General features: G+C 41.4%; 1 protein-coding gene across 1 annotated transcript; it reads right to left on the bottom strand.

The window, feature by feature from the left end:
• Positions 1–2,286: 2,286 nt before the first annotated feature.
• On the bottom strand, positions 2,287–11,302 carry rwdd1 (RWD domain containing 1). The gene is given in 6 exon segments (NM_001160642.2): positions 2,287–2,994; positions 3,142–3,204; positions 6,372–6,654; positions 10,367–10,497; positions 10,678–10,743; positions 11,162–11,302. Coding segments are annotated over 6 exon segments (729 nt in total). The 5' UTR covers positions 11,235–11,302; the 3' UTR covers positions 2,287–2,881.
• Positions 11,303–15,638: the final 4,336 nt, after the last annotated feature.

The following is a 15,638-nucleotide window of genomic DNA, read 5'->3' as shown; positions in this document are numbered from 1 at the left end:
CTGTAAACTTAAATGACTAAATGCCTTTTTTTATACCACAGCATTGTTGAATACTTGTTTATGATGTACAGAATGTGGGCATTTATCCCTTACATAAAATAACCTTTGAAAACTGTCACCTAAATAAATACTAGAAAGTCAGAAAGTCAGGGCCAATTGAAAAATCCCTCAAACAATTAATTTAGCACTACATATTTCATGTTTGAGCAAAATAACACAGAATTAGCCATCGCAAAATGCATAGAATCGCAGGGAATTTGCTTTAAAACGGCGAAGATGAGGGTCTCTAAAATGTTCTCTAAAATTCATGCCCCTGCCACGTCCACCACCTAAGCCCATTATTAATCCAGAAAAAAACACTGCCTTGGTTACAAGTAACCCTAGATAACTTAATAAGCTATACTGAACAAAAATGTTTCATGAGTTGAAATAAAAGATGCCAGAAATTTTCCATACACACAAAAAGCTTATTTCTTCTGTTATTCATTGCACAAATGTGTTTACATCCCTGGTGGTGAGCATTTTTCCATTTGCCAAGATAATCCATCCACCTGTCTCAAGTTGAGGGAGTGTGCAATTGGCATGCTGACTGCAGGAATATCCACCAGAGCTGTTGAATGTTAATTTCTCTACCATAAGACACCTCCGTTTTAGAGAATTTGGCAGTACGTCCAACTGACCTCACACCATGTATAACCATGCCAGCCCAGGACCTCCACATCCGGCTTCTTCACCTGCGGGATCGTCCGAGACCAGCCAACCAAAGAAATTCTGCACACTGTCAGAAATCATCTCGGGGAAGCACATCTGTGTCCCAACCAGTTTCTTGACCTGACTGCAGTTTGGCATCATAACCAACCTCTGTGGGCAAATGCTCATTTTCGATGGCCACTGGCATGCTGGAGAAGTGTGCTCTTCACAAATTAATCGGTTTCAATTGTACTGGGCAGACAGCATATGTGGCGTTGAGTGGTTTGCCGATGTCAACGTTGCGAACAGAGTGCCCCACGGTGGGGTTATGGTATGGGCAGGCATAAACTACAGACAACAAACATAATTACATTTTATCGATGGCAATTTAAATGCACAGAGATACCATTACAAGATCCTGAGGTCTATTGTCATGCCATTCATCCACCGCCATCACCTCATGTTTCAGCATGATAATACACAGCCCCATGTTGCAAGGATTTTCATTCCTGGAAGTTGAAAATGTCCCAGTTCTTCCATGGCCTGCATACTCACCAGACATGTCAACTGTTGAGCATGTTTGGGATGCTCTGGATCAACATATGACAGCGTGTTCCAGTTCCTGCTAATATCCAGCAACTTCACACAGCTATTGAAAAGAAGTGGGACAACATTCCGAAGGCCACAATCAACAGCCTGATCAACTATGCGAAGATGTTGCTCTGAGGCAAATGGTCATACCAGATACTGACTGGTTGTCTGATCCACACCCTTACCTTTTGAAGGTATCTGTGACCAACAATCTTCTCTGTATTCCCAGTCATGCAAATCCATAGATTAGGGCCTAATGAATTTTTCAACTGACTGATTTCCTTATATGAACTGTAACTCAGTAAAATCTTTGAAATTGTTGCATGTTGCATTTATATTTTGGTTCAGTGTAGTAGCCATCAATCCAAAATGTATATTAAGTTATCTATTTTACAGAGGGAAAAATAGTTTTGCAAGTGTACAGTAACTTCTCATGCGCTGTACCCACAGTTTGTCAGTTAATGTATAAAAAACATATTCATAAAGTTTAAAGAATTTAAATATATATTTTTAAAAGCAATTGTCTTGACTCATTTTAGCTATATGGTGATAGAATAAGGAAACGGTGAATTCAACCAGTCTTTAAGGTTATGTTCCGTAACAAAGTGCTGCTGCCCTCTGTGGACCAGTCAGGGTTTCTACAACTGCCTTGTGAATTCCAAGCCGGCAAGCACCTATTCCCTATTTTTCCACATTCAGATTATCTAGATGGCAATGTAAAGTCCTTAGTCCCCCACATCCAAGAAAAGTACTTAAAACAATTCACTCATCGAAAGCAAGTCTAAGAAGCAGTAGATCTGTTCTATGTGAGCTATTTCTATGCTACCTGTTTAAGTATCTTTTGTTTTGTACACCAGCTTCAAACAACTGGCAAGATTTTTGTTTATGGAAAAGACATGTCACAGAGGTTTAGATGGTACAATGATTCTCTACACTATACTTGTTTTGTCAAACTGAAATTAAGCAAACTAGAATATTTGTGACCAGGAAATGGTGAAGAGATTTCTGCATAGTGCATCTTTAATGGCATCCGGGTATGAATCAACTCATTGACAAGGGTTTATAAATGCCTTGAGGTGATTCTGTGTTTACAGTCAACTGGAGTTACAGTTCATGTTTAGAACAAATGTGGTTGTCTTCTCTGTGCTTGGTCAGATACTGTGACTCCCCTTCCTGTGATGATCCCCTCATATCCCCTCCTGTTAGTATCGGTTGCGTTCAAAGTCGTAAATATTAGTCGTGCTGCGCATCTCAGACGAATTCTATATCTCATTGATGTCGTTCCTGAGATGCAAAACACTTCTCCAGGCATTGGGGGATCTGAAATCTGTGCAGCGCAACGTGACTGCAATAAAGATGATCTGGGACCGGACCTGGTTTCAAATACTATTTCAAATAATTTCAAATGCTTTCTTCTGGGCTTGATTGAGCTTGCCAGGCGCAATGGAACCAATAAAATAGTCAAGACACTGCAATCCCCACTCATCTGGCACCCCAGGCAGGCTAGAGCAAATGCTCAAAGTATTTTAAAGATCATAAATAGTATTTGAAAACAGGTCTGCCTGGAACATGCCCATGGCATCTTTCTCTTCTTCCTAGTTCAGTCCTCATCACTGCCCAGTGCCAGAGGGTCAAAGTCAGGGTCGTCTTCATCCAGGTCAAGTTCCTCAAGGTCCTGGAAGAGGGACTCGTCCACTTCAACACTGTTTCCAGCTGAACGGGAGGGAAGCGCAAAGTCATTGTACAACCTTTCACAGATCCCCCTCGCTAATCACCATACTTCTCTTACCTCAGACATACTGAGGCAAACGCGCACAAACACACACACACACTACAGTTGTATAACTCCGCTATACTTACAATCTTCCAGGAACTGTATATCTGATGTGTCAAGATTGTGATCGGTCTCAAATAGCTTTTTTCCTGGTAGAGAAAAAAAAGTGTTAATCATGTACAAATGCCAAGACGCTCACCAACCATTGAGAACCTTGTCTCAAATGGTGGACTGGACCTCACTTTACATGCACTGACAGCTACATTGGTATGTGTTCATATAAAGTAGAGGTCGACCGATTAATTAGGGCCGATTTCAAGTTTTCATATCAATCGGAAATCGGTATTTTTTAATACCTTTATTTAACTAGGCAAGTCAGTTAAGAACACATTCTTATTTTCAATTACTGCCTAGGAACGGTGGGTTAACTGCCTATTTCAGGGGCAAAACGACAGATTTCCACCTTGTCAGCTCGGGGACCCAATCTTGCAACCTTACAGTTAACTAGTCCAACGCAATAACGACCTGCCTCTCTCTCGTTGCACTCCACAAGGAGACTGCCTGTTACGCAAATGCAGTAAACCAAGTTAAGTTGCTAGCTAGCATTAAACTTATCTTATAAAAAACAATCATAATCACTAGTTAACTACACATGGTTGATGATATTACTAGTTTATCTAGCATGTCATGCGTTGCATATAATCTGACTGAGCATACAAGTATCTGACTGAGCGGTGGTAGGCAGAAGCAGGCGTGTAAACATTCATTCAAACAGCATTTTCGTGCGTTTTGCCAGCAGCTCTTCGTTGTGCGTCAAGCATTGCGCCGTTTATGACTTCAAGCCTATCAACTCCCGAGATGAGGCGGGTGTAACCAATGTGAAAAGGCTTGCTAGTTAGCGCGTTTCAAACGTCACTCGCTCTGAGCCTTCTAGTAGTTGTTCCCCTTGCTCTGCATGGGTAATGCCGCTTCGAGGGTGGCTGTTGTCGTTGTGTTCCTGGTTCGAGCCCAGGGAAAAGCGAGAAGAGGGAAGGAAGCTATACTGTTACACTGGCAATATTAAAGTGCCTATAAGAACATCCAATAGTCAAAGGTTGATGAAATAATGGTATAGAGGGAAATAGTCCTATAATAACTACAACCTAAAACTTCTTACCTGAGAATATTGAAGACTCATGTTAAAAGGAACCACCAGCTTTCATATATTCTGAGCAAGGAACTTAAACGTTATCTTTCTTACATGGCACATATTGGACTTTTACTTTCTTCTCCAACACTTTGTTTTTGCATTATTTAAACCAAATTGAACATGTTTAATTATTTATTTGAGGCTAAATATATTTTATTGATGTATTACATTAAGTTAAGTGGTAATTCAGTATTGTTGTAATTGTCATTATTACAAATAATGAAACAAAAATGTTTAAAAAAAATAATAATTAAATCGGCATCAGCTTTTTTGGTCGTCCAATAAATCGGTATCGGCGTTAAAATCATAAAATCGGTCGACCTCTAATATAAAGTCCTTCTGGGCAAACTCCCTCTACCTCTGTAGCCTGCTCTTCTTCACCACTAGCAGTTACAGACATGGTCTTCAATATGGTTGCTACTTAAAGTCCCCAGGGCCATTACCAAGTTAGGACTACCTTTTCCTACTGTGCAGTAGAGGCATGTAATTAACTAACTATCTATGTTCAGGAGGAGTGTAAAAGTTTCCCGTAGGCCGGATCGTGTTGTGCTGATTGTATGTTTTACATTTTGTAATGTTGTATTGACTGCTGCCGCTTTCTTGACCAGGTCTCCCTGTTAAAAGAGACTCAATGGACTTCTCCTGGTTAAATAAAAGAAATGCAGAAACTTGAAGCACTTGAGTTCCTGTTTTGACTGTACATGATGGCGGAGATGTAGCATCCAGATTAGGGTTTAATATTTTCCAGGTATTTTCCAAATGTTCCATCCTGAGAATAAATCATTTCTCTACCGGTAACCAGGTATTTCCCGCCAAAACTGGAAGTGCCATTCAAAAGCATATAAATAGGCCTGTCTGGATTTTATTGAAAATTCAAGCCTGATGCTACCTGAGCCTGATGAGCCATACATTAAAATACATTGTAGGCCGCATGTGCTGCTCAGTAAAATGTACAAGTATAGGCTAGCGAATTTGATCGAAATATAATAGGGTCTGTTTGTATAATTAGTAGGCTGACGCATATATACACCTTTCATAATATTTCCCCAAATGTTATTAGCCTACTTCTTGTTGATTCAAGCCTTCCTCACTTTCAACAGTTAAAGTTGGCATTATCTTCATTCTAAAGACATCCTTGAATAATACAGGACTAGAATTAGATGTAGAAGGCTTTCACTTCAAAGACTGAATGGTTATGGGTCTGAACAAATAACTGCTATAGTCTACAGGCATCACACATTGACTATTATTTCAAACTACCCGTGAGTTTTATTGGCTGCTGCATTCAACTTTCAGTAAACAAGAGCTTCCGTCTCCGAATAGTCTATTGGTATAAGAAATACTACGAAAAATCATGTCCAGCAAGCTATTCCAGTCTAGCTTTTCCTGCATGGGAAAGGAGAGGGGCCAGTGGCACACTGATGAGTGCTTATTGCGCAAGAGACCGAGGCTATAAGTTAGAAGATTATTATGCATAACCCATCATTAATTAGCTAAATATAAGGCTAATACTGAATTGAATGTATTACCTGAAAGAGGTAGGCTAAGACATCTAGAACAGGATTATCTATTTTGGATGCAATTTGAATGAGGTTGATGGAGAGAGAGACTGACAAAGTGCACTGATTTAAAGCAATGATATTCGAGATAGCTGCTGTTTTAAAACAGCCTGAAAAAAGAAGAAAAAAAAAAGAAGCCAGATGGAGATGGGTAAATTAGACATGTATTTGGTCTTTATATTACTGAAGCATAGACTATGCAAATGTACCTGTCACTAGAAGAAAAGTTACCATGATGAAATGATAGGTCTACATGCATTGTGAACTGTACTCCATACTAAAATGGGCTGTCTGTCCCCACCCTGAGCACGCATGATTTATCATAGAGGCCGTAGAGAAGCCAGATTTAGACATTGCATATAATTTAACAGTTCCATTTCAAGCCAAGCTGTTCGTATAACTAATTTAATATATTTACCAGTGTCTCGCAGTTATTGATCCTGGGAAAAGGGAGTGATTTTGGGCTGTAAATCCCAGTAAATCTCAGTAACCAGGTTCCCGCCATTTAACCCTAATCCAGATGGCTCTTGGCTGGGGATGAAGAGGGGTTTGGGGGGTAGACACATACCTGTGAGTTTAATCTTTCCAGCCTGCTGTTGTTCCTCCTCTTTCTGCCGTTTCCTCCTCAACTCAGCCATCTCCAGCTCAAACTTGGCTTTCCATGACAGGAAGTTCTCGATGGTGACCACTGTTCCTTGGAAGAGCACCTTCTCAGCCTCCTCCGCTGCCTCCTCTTTTCGCCTCTTCTCTTCCTCTCTTCTGTTTTTTATCTCGTCGACTAATTCGTTCAGTTTGTCCTGAACTGCTGTAACTAGGGTGAATATCATCACCATTCCAAGGTTTTCCTCAGCCTAGAAAAATTTAAAAACACAGATGTACGCGTTGTCATTGCCGAGTAAGGCTGAATAGACAGGCGGAGAGAGACTGCCGGACAAACATACAGAGCTGCACTAAGGCGAGAATGATGAAACAGACCGTGAGTGAGTGAATGAGTAGGGCTGTTAGCCAGTGATTGTAAAGCAAATAACTGCCGGTCTCGCGGAAATTGACCGTTAATTAACAAACATTTAGCATCTCCCGTCTTCCACGCATAGCCTACAAGCCACTGACGCAGACCCTTGGAACATCTACATTTGAAAAATGGCTATGCCATATGGCTGTGGGCTACACTAGTTCATTTAGCATTTGCTTCGAATTGCGTGGCGTTATTTTAAAGTATGAAGAATACAATTAAACAAAGCTGAATAAAATAGAAAGGGTATTTTCTCCAAACTATTTGAGGGAATGTGCACATGTGGCTATTCTGTGTTGAGGGGTTAACAAAGAAACCGGTACTCCTATATGTTTAATTCAGAGGTATTTATGTAACTTTAGTTGTGATATATGTTTAGATTTTTTAATACATTCTAAGGTTGCGTGATGCAACTAAAGATGACATGAAAAAAGTTGTATGAAAGGCATGAGCTCTGCTTTGTTTTTTTTTTTGTGCAGGCTGTAAACACTTCATCAGTCTCTTTCACAATTTGCCTTGAATTTCCCGGCTGCATCCCCTTTGTGTGGCCATAATGATGCCCCTAAACAAAGTCCATGTCTTCTGTGACCTCCACAGGTCTGGTTCATCCTTGGGAGAAATGTCCAAACACCTGAAGGTACCACGTTCACCTGTACAAACAATGGTACGCAAGTATAAACACCATGGGACCACGCAGCCGTTATAACGCTCAGGAAGGAGACGCCTTCTGTCTCCTAGAGATGAACGTAATTTGGTGCGAAAAGTGCAAATCAATCCCAGATTAGCAGCAAAGGACCTTGTGAAGATGCTGGAGGAAAGAGGTACAAAAGTATCTATATCCACAGTAAAACGAGTCCTATATCGACATAACCTGCAAGGCCGCTCAGCAAGGAAGAAGCCACTGCTCCAAACCTGCCATAAAAAAAGCAGTTGCAAACCATGGGGATAAATATCAAACTTTTTGGAGAAATGTCCTCTGGTCTGATGAAACAAGAATGGAACTGTTTGGCCATAATGACCATCGCTATGTTTGGAGGAAAAAGGGGGAGGTGTGCAAGCCAAAGAACACCATCCCATCCGTGAAGCACAGGGGTGGCAGCATCATGTTGTGAGGGTGCTTTGCTGCAGGAGGGACTGGTGCACCTGGCAAATAAATGGCATCATGAGGAAATAAAATGATGTGGATATATTGAAGCAACATCTCAAGACATCAGTTAGTTAAAGTTAAAGCTTGGTCACAAATGGGTCTTCCAAAGCATACTTCCAAAGTTGTGGCAAAAATTGCATAAGGACAACAAAGTCAAGGTATTGGAGTGGTCATCACAAAGCCCTGACCTCAATCCCATAGAAAATGTGTGGGCAGAACTGAAAAGGTGTGCGCTAGCAAGGAGGCCTGACTCTGTCAGGAGGAATGGGCCAAAATTCACCAAATTTATTGTCGGAAGCTTGTGGAAGGCCACCCGAAACGTTTGACCCAAGTAAAACAATTCAAAAGGCAATGCTACCAAATACTAATTGAGTGTATGTAAACTTCTGACCCACTGGGAATGTGATGAAAGAAATAAAAGCTGAAATAAATCACTACTATTATGACATTTCACATTCTTGAAATAAAAGTGGTGATCCTAACTGACCTAAGACAGGGAATTTTTACTAGGATTGAATGTCAGGAATTGTGAAAAACTGAGTTTAAATCTATTTGGCTAAGGTGTATGTAAACTTCTGACTTCAACTGTACATACGGTCACTGTGGGGACGCCGTCGTCGATGCACTTATTGATGAAGCTGTTGACTGAGGTGGTATACTCCTCAATGCCATTTGATGAATCCCGGAACATATTCCAGTCTGTGCTAGCAAAACAGTCCCGTAGCATAGCATCCGCATCATTTGACCACTTCCGTATTGTGCGCGTCACTGCTACTTCCTGCATTGCTTGTAAGCAGGAATCCGGAGGATATAATTATGGTCAGATTTGCCAAATGGAGGGTGGGGGAGAGCTTTGTATGCATCTCTGTGTGTGGAGTAAAGGTGGTCTAGAGTTTTTTTCCCCCTCTAGTTGCACATGTGACATGCTGGTAAATATTTGGCAAAACTGATTTAAATTTGCCTGCCACTCCTGGGTGAGCATTTTCTTGTTTGCTTATGGCCTTAGAGTTGGTTGAGTGCGGTCTTAATGCCAGCATCGGTCTGTGGTGGCAAATTGACAGCTACGAATAATATAGATGCACTCTTACAATACACTATTGGTAGATAGTGTGGTCTACAACTTATCATAAGGTGCAATTCCTCGATAAGGTGCAATACTTCTTTAGTATTAGACATCGCCCACCAGCTATAATTGACAAAAAGACACACCCCCACCCCTCGTCTTACCAGACGTAGCTTCTTTGTTCTGCCGGTGCATTGAAACTCCCTCCAGTTCTATATTACCCGTGTCGTCGTTCAGCCATGAGTGAAACATAAGATATTACAGTTCTTAATGTCCCGTTGGTAGGGCAATCATAAGTCATCAATTTTATTTTTCAATGATTGCATGTTAGCAAGTAGAATTGATGGCAGTGGGAGATCACTCGCTCGCTTTCGGATTCTTAAAAGGCAGCCTGATCTGCGTTCTCTTTTCCTCCTTTTCTTCACTCAAATGACGGGGATCTGGGCCTGTTCCCGAGGGAGCAGTGTATCTTTCTCGTCGAACTCGTTAAAGGAAAAAGCTTCTTCCAATTCGTGGTGAGTAATCCCAGTTCTCATCTCCAGAAGTTATTTTCGGTCATAAGAGATGGTAGCAGCAACATTATGTACAAAATAAATTGAAAAATAAAAAAATTACAAAAAAACGAACAAAATAGCACAATTGGTTACGGCATGTAAAACGACAGCCATCCTCTTCGGCGCCATCTTACCACATCATTCACAAGTGATAGGCTAATATTGTCACCCATCACAATATTCTTGATGTAATTTAGTCTTTACATATAGTAAATAATATGCGTGAAATTTGTTTTGAAATGGACCATTATGCATGCACCGGTCTTGAAACAGGGGCAGCGGGGAAAAAAAATACATCATCTTTGCACTTAAATAGCGAATGGAAGGACCCTATTGGGGTTCATTTTCATGCCAGCCAGGTAGGCTATACTCCTGTTTTAAAGAGAAGCAATGTGCTTAATATTAGGAAGATTGAGAAATAAATATAGTAGGTCTAGCCTATAGAAAGCTGATGGGATCCTCCTCTATTTACTAGAGGCCATTACTCTGTTTTTTCACGCAATTGCATAGCCTATAGAAATGTTGCGCTCATCAGCTCTCATGAAGTGTTTGATTTGATTTCCAATTACATTTGCATTGATGTCAGTGATTTGACGGACAATAGAGTGCAGAGTACCAGGCAGTTAGCAAGTTTGGTAGGCTACTAATGACCATGAGCAGCATCAGAGCTTGGAGAAGTCTAATTACAGTGACTAAACTGTCACATGGAATTTGACTGCCATCATGACTCGGTAATAGTCACCGTAACAGCCCTATGAGTGAGTGTGTGCACATGCGTGTAACAGACCTGCTGCTGCAGTAAGGTGAGGATGCCCTCTGCGTCTGAATCCTCCAGGTTCTCCTGGGAGTATATCTCCCACAGCGGCACCTCATCGGGATACTTCTCCACATAGGTGAACTGTAGAGTCACTTCAATCGCTACAATAACAGAGGCATTAGGTTAACAAATAAACAAACAATAAATGTAGTAGAACCCTAGCCTGGTCCCAGATCCGTAAGTGCTTTAGCCAACTCGACTGACGAGTCATATGGGACCAGGCTAGTGTAGCTGAACAGATCTACACAAGACTCGGGAAAGAGAGTGATAGGTTAGGTTACTTTCATCGTTTTCCCCTGCGTCCGATGTCACAGTGATGGTGAAGCTGGTGGGCACCTCTGATAGCACTACAGGAGGGCCAAAACAAATATGAAAGTCAGCAGAGCAGTCACATCATTGTTATGCAAATTAATACAAATCAAAAAGTTGCTCTAAAATAATTTCGCTATTGAAAAGTGGAAGATGTTGACTATGATCAACTCACCTGCTGGAGAGCCTGACTAACTGTATGGCACTGTAAGTGCAGTTGAGTGTGTTTAGCTAGCTAAAGAGGACAGTGGCACTGACTAACTTTGAGTGTGTGGTGATCGAGGGCGTTTCATTATGTGATCGTTAGCTAAAACAATCTCTCCTAGATATTGAGGGTTGTTGGCTTGCTAGCTAGCCAGCTAAATTGGCACCACACTGCTAACCTGCGTTAGCCAGCTGGCTAGCAAGCGTTTGCCAGCTTGGAAACCAACCGAGACAAACTCGTAGAAAACTAACCTGTAAACGAGTCCGGGTAAATTGACTCTATAGCTTCCAGCTCGTTTCGCTGCTCCTCAGCGTAATCTGTCATTTTCTTCTACTATGGTCCATCAATGAGCTAGCAAAGTTAACCAACCGGGCACAGACGTGTGCGTGCTCAAAGAAGGGCCCACCAAAGACTTTTATATAACCAAGATAAACCTTAGCTTGTCATTTCCAATGGGAACAAAATAGTCATAGTGGGCAGAACAAGCAAGCGCTAGCGCTATCCTATTGGCGCGTTGTAGTATGTATTTTGCATATTTCCGTTAGGGAACGCCTACCCTTTGAAGTGCTCGTGTGCAATAACTCAATTCGACTTTGCACTCCTAAACAGCGTGATTTTGTAAAACGTTTGAAAATGGCGGAGTCTACAAGACTTAGTCTGTTCTGTTCATAATATATTCTAGTTTTGGGAACAGAAAACTATATTGAGATCAAATGTTTAATTGATGAGAAGATTTGTAGAATTTCGGCCAAAATCCATCTCGTTACATCTTCTCCCACTGCGCGCCAGTGGGCTTCCTCTCACTACCATATTTGGTAGTTAGTGGAAACGCCAACCGGATGCTTCACATTTATACATCCACTGAAATATCTGTCTGTGGGCCCGCTGTTGATCGACTACATCGGCAATCCTTTTTAGTTCGCACTCTGAGTCGCAGAAGGTTTGACAAAGTTTACTCATCGAATGGCTATTTATGCAATTATATTTATTAGATACGGATACATTTTCCATTCAAATCTCTTAGGTTATTATCTACTCATTAGTATTATTAGTTCGGTATCATGTATGAAACGTTTTATACTTTTCTTCAATAGATTATTTTAGTCTAGTATATTCGTAAAGGGCCATGACATTGGCCTTTTCCTTTATACTGTAGTCATTGGCATTTCCTCAATTGGTTTGCTTAAATCCTGCATCCTCTCTCCTCCGTCCTCTGCAGTGGTGTATTGGAGGGTATATTGCTGTATTACCATATACAAACTTATTTTTCAGTGGGCATTGGGTATACAAAGTAATGGAGGGATACGCCAAAGTAATGGAGGGATACATAAAATGATTGCCTCCAAGTTTCTACGGTGAAATTTTGACTATAGGCTACATCTGCTTACTAAAGAATTGGCACTTCCTCGACCACTCAACTACTTATCGTTTTCCAGGTCACAGAGGAGAGAGGCTGGAGGAAAGAGGATGGACTTTTACCCAAATGAGAAAAGAACATTGTGGAAGTGTGTGTGTGTGTGTGTGTGTGTGTGTGTGTGCGTGCGTGCGTGCGTGTGTGTGTGTGTGTGTGTGTGTGTGATGCACCATCGAGAGTAGCACCAAGGCCCGCTGAGGGCGCTATTACTTGACGTCAGGACAATAATAGCACCCTCTAGCGGACCTTGGAGCTGCATCGAGAGCATTATGACTGACTGCATTGAGAGCATTATGACTGACTGCATCATCGCCTGCTACGGCAGCTGCACCGCCCTCGGACGTGGATCTACAGAGGGTGGTGAAAACTGCCCAGCCCATAACTGGGGGCGAGCTCCTAGCCCTACAGGAAATTTACACCAGGCGGTGTCTGAGGAAAGTCCAGAAGATTGCCAGAGAATGCAGCCACCCCAGACATGGACTGTTTACTCCCTTACTGCCTGGCATGCGGTACAGCCATTAGACTGTTGAACAGCTAAACCCTGGCGGCTGTCCACCTGCACCTTTTTTAAAAATTATTATTATTATTTACTTTAAATTTGACTCCCTTTTCTCCCCAATTTCATGGTATCCAATTGTTAGTAATTACTATCTTGTCTCATTGCTACAACTCCCGTACGGGCTCGGGAGAGACGAAGGTCGAAAGCCATGTGTCCTCCGAAACACAACCCAACCAAGCCGCACTGCTTCTTAACACAGCACGCATCCAACCCGGAAGCCAGCCGCACCAATGTGTCGGAGGAAACACAGTGCACCTGGCTACCTTGGTTTGCGTGCACTACGCCCGGCCCGCCACAGGAGTCGCTGGTGCGCGATGAGACAAGGATATCCCTACCGGCCAAACCCTCCCTAACCCGGACGACGCTAGGCCAATTGTGCGTCGCCCCACGGACGCGGCCGGCTGCGACAGAGCCTGGGCGCGAACCCGGAGTCTGCGATGCAGTGCCCTAGACCACTGCGACACCCGGGAGGCCCCACCTGCACCTTAAGACTATTTGCACAGAATCTCTGCATTCCCACTTCCCTCTCCCTCTCACACACATACACAACACACATACCTATTTATTATTTACCACTCTACCTTGCTCCTAACTAGTCACTATTCACTTACTACTTACTTGTATATAACAGTACACTGACATACAGTAGTATATTCACAGTATTTTTTTATTACCTTCTTTTTTTATTATTGACATAGTATTTTGGACTTGTTACGAGAATTTTCAATTCCAATGATGATGACTCAACTATTTCATAACTTTGACCAATTCCCAGAGGTTTCTAAGACCCTGGGTTTAATAATAATTAGGCAAAGTCTCAGATTCTGCAAAAGGTTAATTCTTTATTCAGAGAGCTCTGAAGTCAGAAATGCAAAAACAGTCATTTTATAACTCCCCCCCTCACACACACACACATAAATTCCTTTATCAGGACTGTGTTAGTTTTACCGCTCATTTTATTATTTCTGCAATGTTGAGGAAGCTTGCATGTAAGCATTTTATTTCACAGTTTACGCTGTATCCTGTGCATATGACGAATAAACTATGATTTAAGTGTGTGTGTATGTGCGCAAAAAAATAGGATTTTGACATAATCCATTTTTATCTTTACAATTTATCTTCCTACACATTCACTGTAAACTTAATGAAATATACAAATACACATAGTATGTTCATCTCTATTATCATTAACTCAAAAGTAAGATTATTTAAAAGTTGAGGGTCAGTTTCCAGGACCCAGATTAAACATATTCCTTAAAAAAAGGATGCTCAATGGAGCAATCAATTGAAACTAATTGCTTTTTAGTCAAAGACTAGGATTTCTACATCAATGAAACTGGTCCTTATTGTTCAAACTACATTTTAAAAATTACAACATTGAGTGAAAATCAACATTCTGTACATACCCTTCAAATAAATTGAAAGCAAACATTTGGGACATAAAAACTTAGCATGGGTAATGCTCACATAGAAAGTTACACTTTCACTATGCAGTGAAAAGGTGCCCAAAGCCAAAACACATGACATTACCAACTATCAAACAATGTGGGCTTCTTTGACACACAATACATTCTAAGAAATTACAGTGAATCACATACATTTGGACACACCTACTCATTCAAGTGTTTTTCTTTATTTGTACTATTTTCTACATTGTAGAATAATAGTGAAGACATCAAAACTATGAAATAATACATATGGAATCATGTAGTTACCAAAAACGTGTTATACAAATCAAAATATATTTTAGATTTTAAATTCTTCAATGCAGCCACCCTTTGCCTTGATGACAGCCTTGCACACGCTAAGAATTCTCTCAACCAGCTTCATGAGGAATGCTTTTCCAACAGTCTTGAAGGAGTTCCCACATATGCTGAGCACTTGTTGGCTGCTTTTCCTTCACTCTGCGGTCCAACTCATCCCAAACCATCTTAACTGGGTTGAGGTCAGGTGATTATGGAGGCCAGGTCATCTGATGCAGCACATACTCTCCTTCTTGGTCAAATAGCCCTTACATAGCATGGAGGTGTGATTTGGGTCATTGTCCTGTTGAAAAACAAATGATTGTCCCACTAAGCGCAAACCAGATAGGATGGCGTATCGCTGCAGAATTCTGTGGTAGCCATACTGGTTAAGTGTGCCTTGAATTCTAAATAAATCACTGACAGTGTCAACAGCAATGCACCCCATCACACCTCCTCTGTGCTTCATGGTGGGAACAACACATGCAGAGATAATCCATTCACCTACTCTGCGTCTAACAAAGACACGGCAGTTGGAACCAAAACTCTCTAATTTGTACTCATCAAACCAATGGACAGATTTCCACCGGCCTAATGTCCCTTGCTCTTGTTTCTTGGCCCAAGCAAGTCTCTTATTTTTATTGGTGTCCTGTAGTAGTGGTTTCTTTGCAACAATTAGACCATGAAGGCCTGATTCACGCAGTCTCCTCTGAACAGTTGATATTGAGATGTGTCTGTTACTTGAACTCTATTTATTTGGGCTGCAATCTGAGGTGCAGTTAATTACCGATTTCTGAGGCTGATGAACTTATCCTCTGCAGCAGAGTTAACTCTGGGTCTTCCTTTCCTGTGGCGGTCCTCATGAGAACCAGTTTCATCCTAGCACTTGATAGTTTTTGCAACTGCACTTGAAAAAACTTTCAAAGTTCTTGAAATGTTCCTGGATTGACTGACCTTCATGTTTTAAAGTAATGATGGACTGTCATTTCTCTTCGCTTATTTGAGCTTTTCTT

This window comes from Oncorhynchus mykiss, chromosome 2 (assembly GCF_013265735.2).
Source record: "Oncorhynchus mykiss isolate Arlee chromosome 2, USDA_OmykA_1.1, whole genome shotgun sequence".
NCBI classification, from domain to species: Eukaryota; Metazoa; Chordata; class Actinopteri; order Salmoniformes; family Salmonidae; genus Oncorhynchus; species Oncorhynchus mykiss.
The sequence above is the reverse complement of the archived record's forward strand: the minus strand, read 5'-3'. Positions and strand labels throughout refer to the sequence as shown.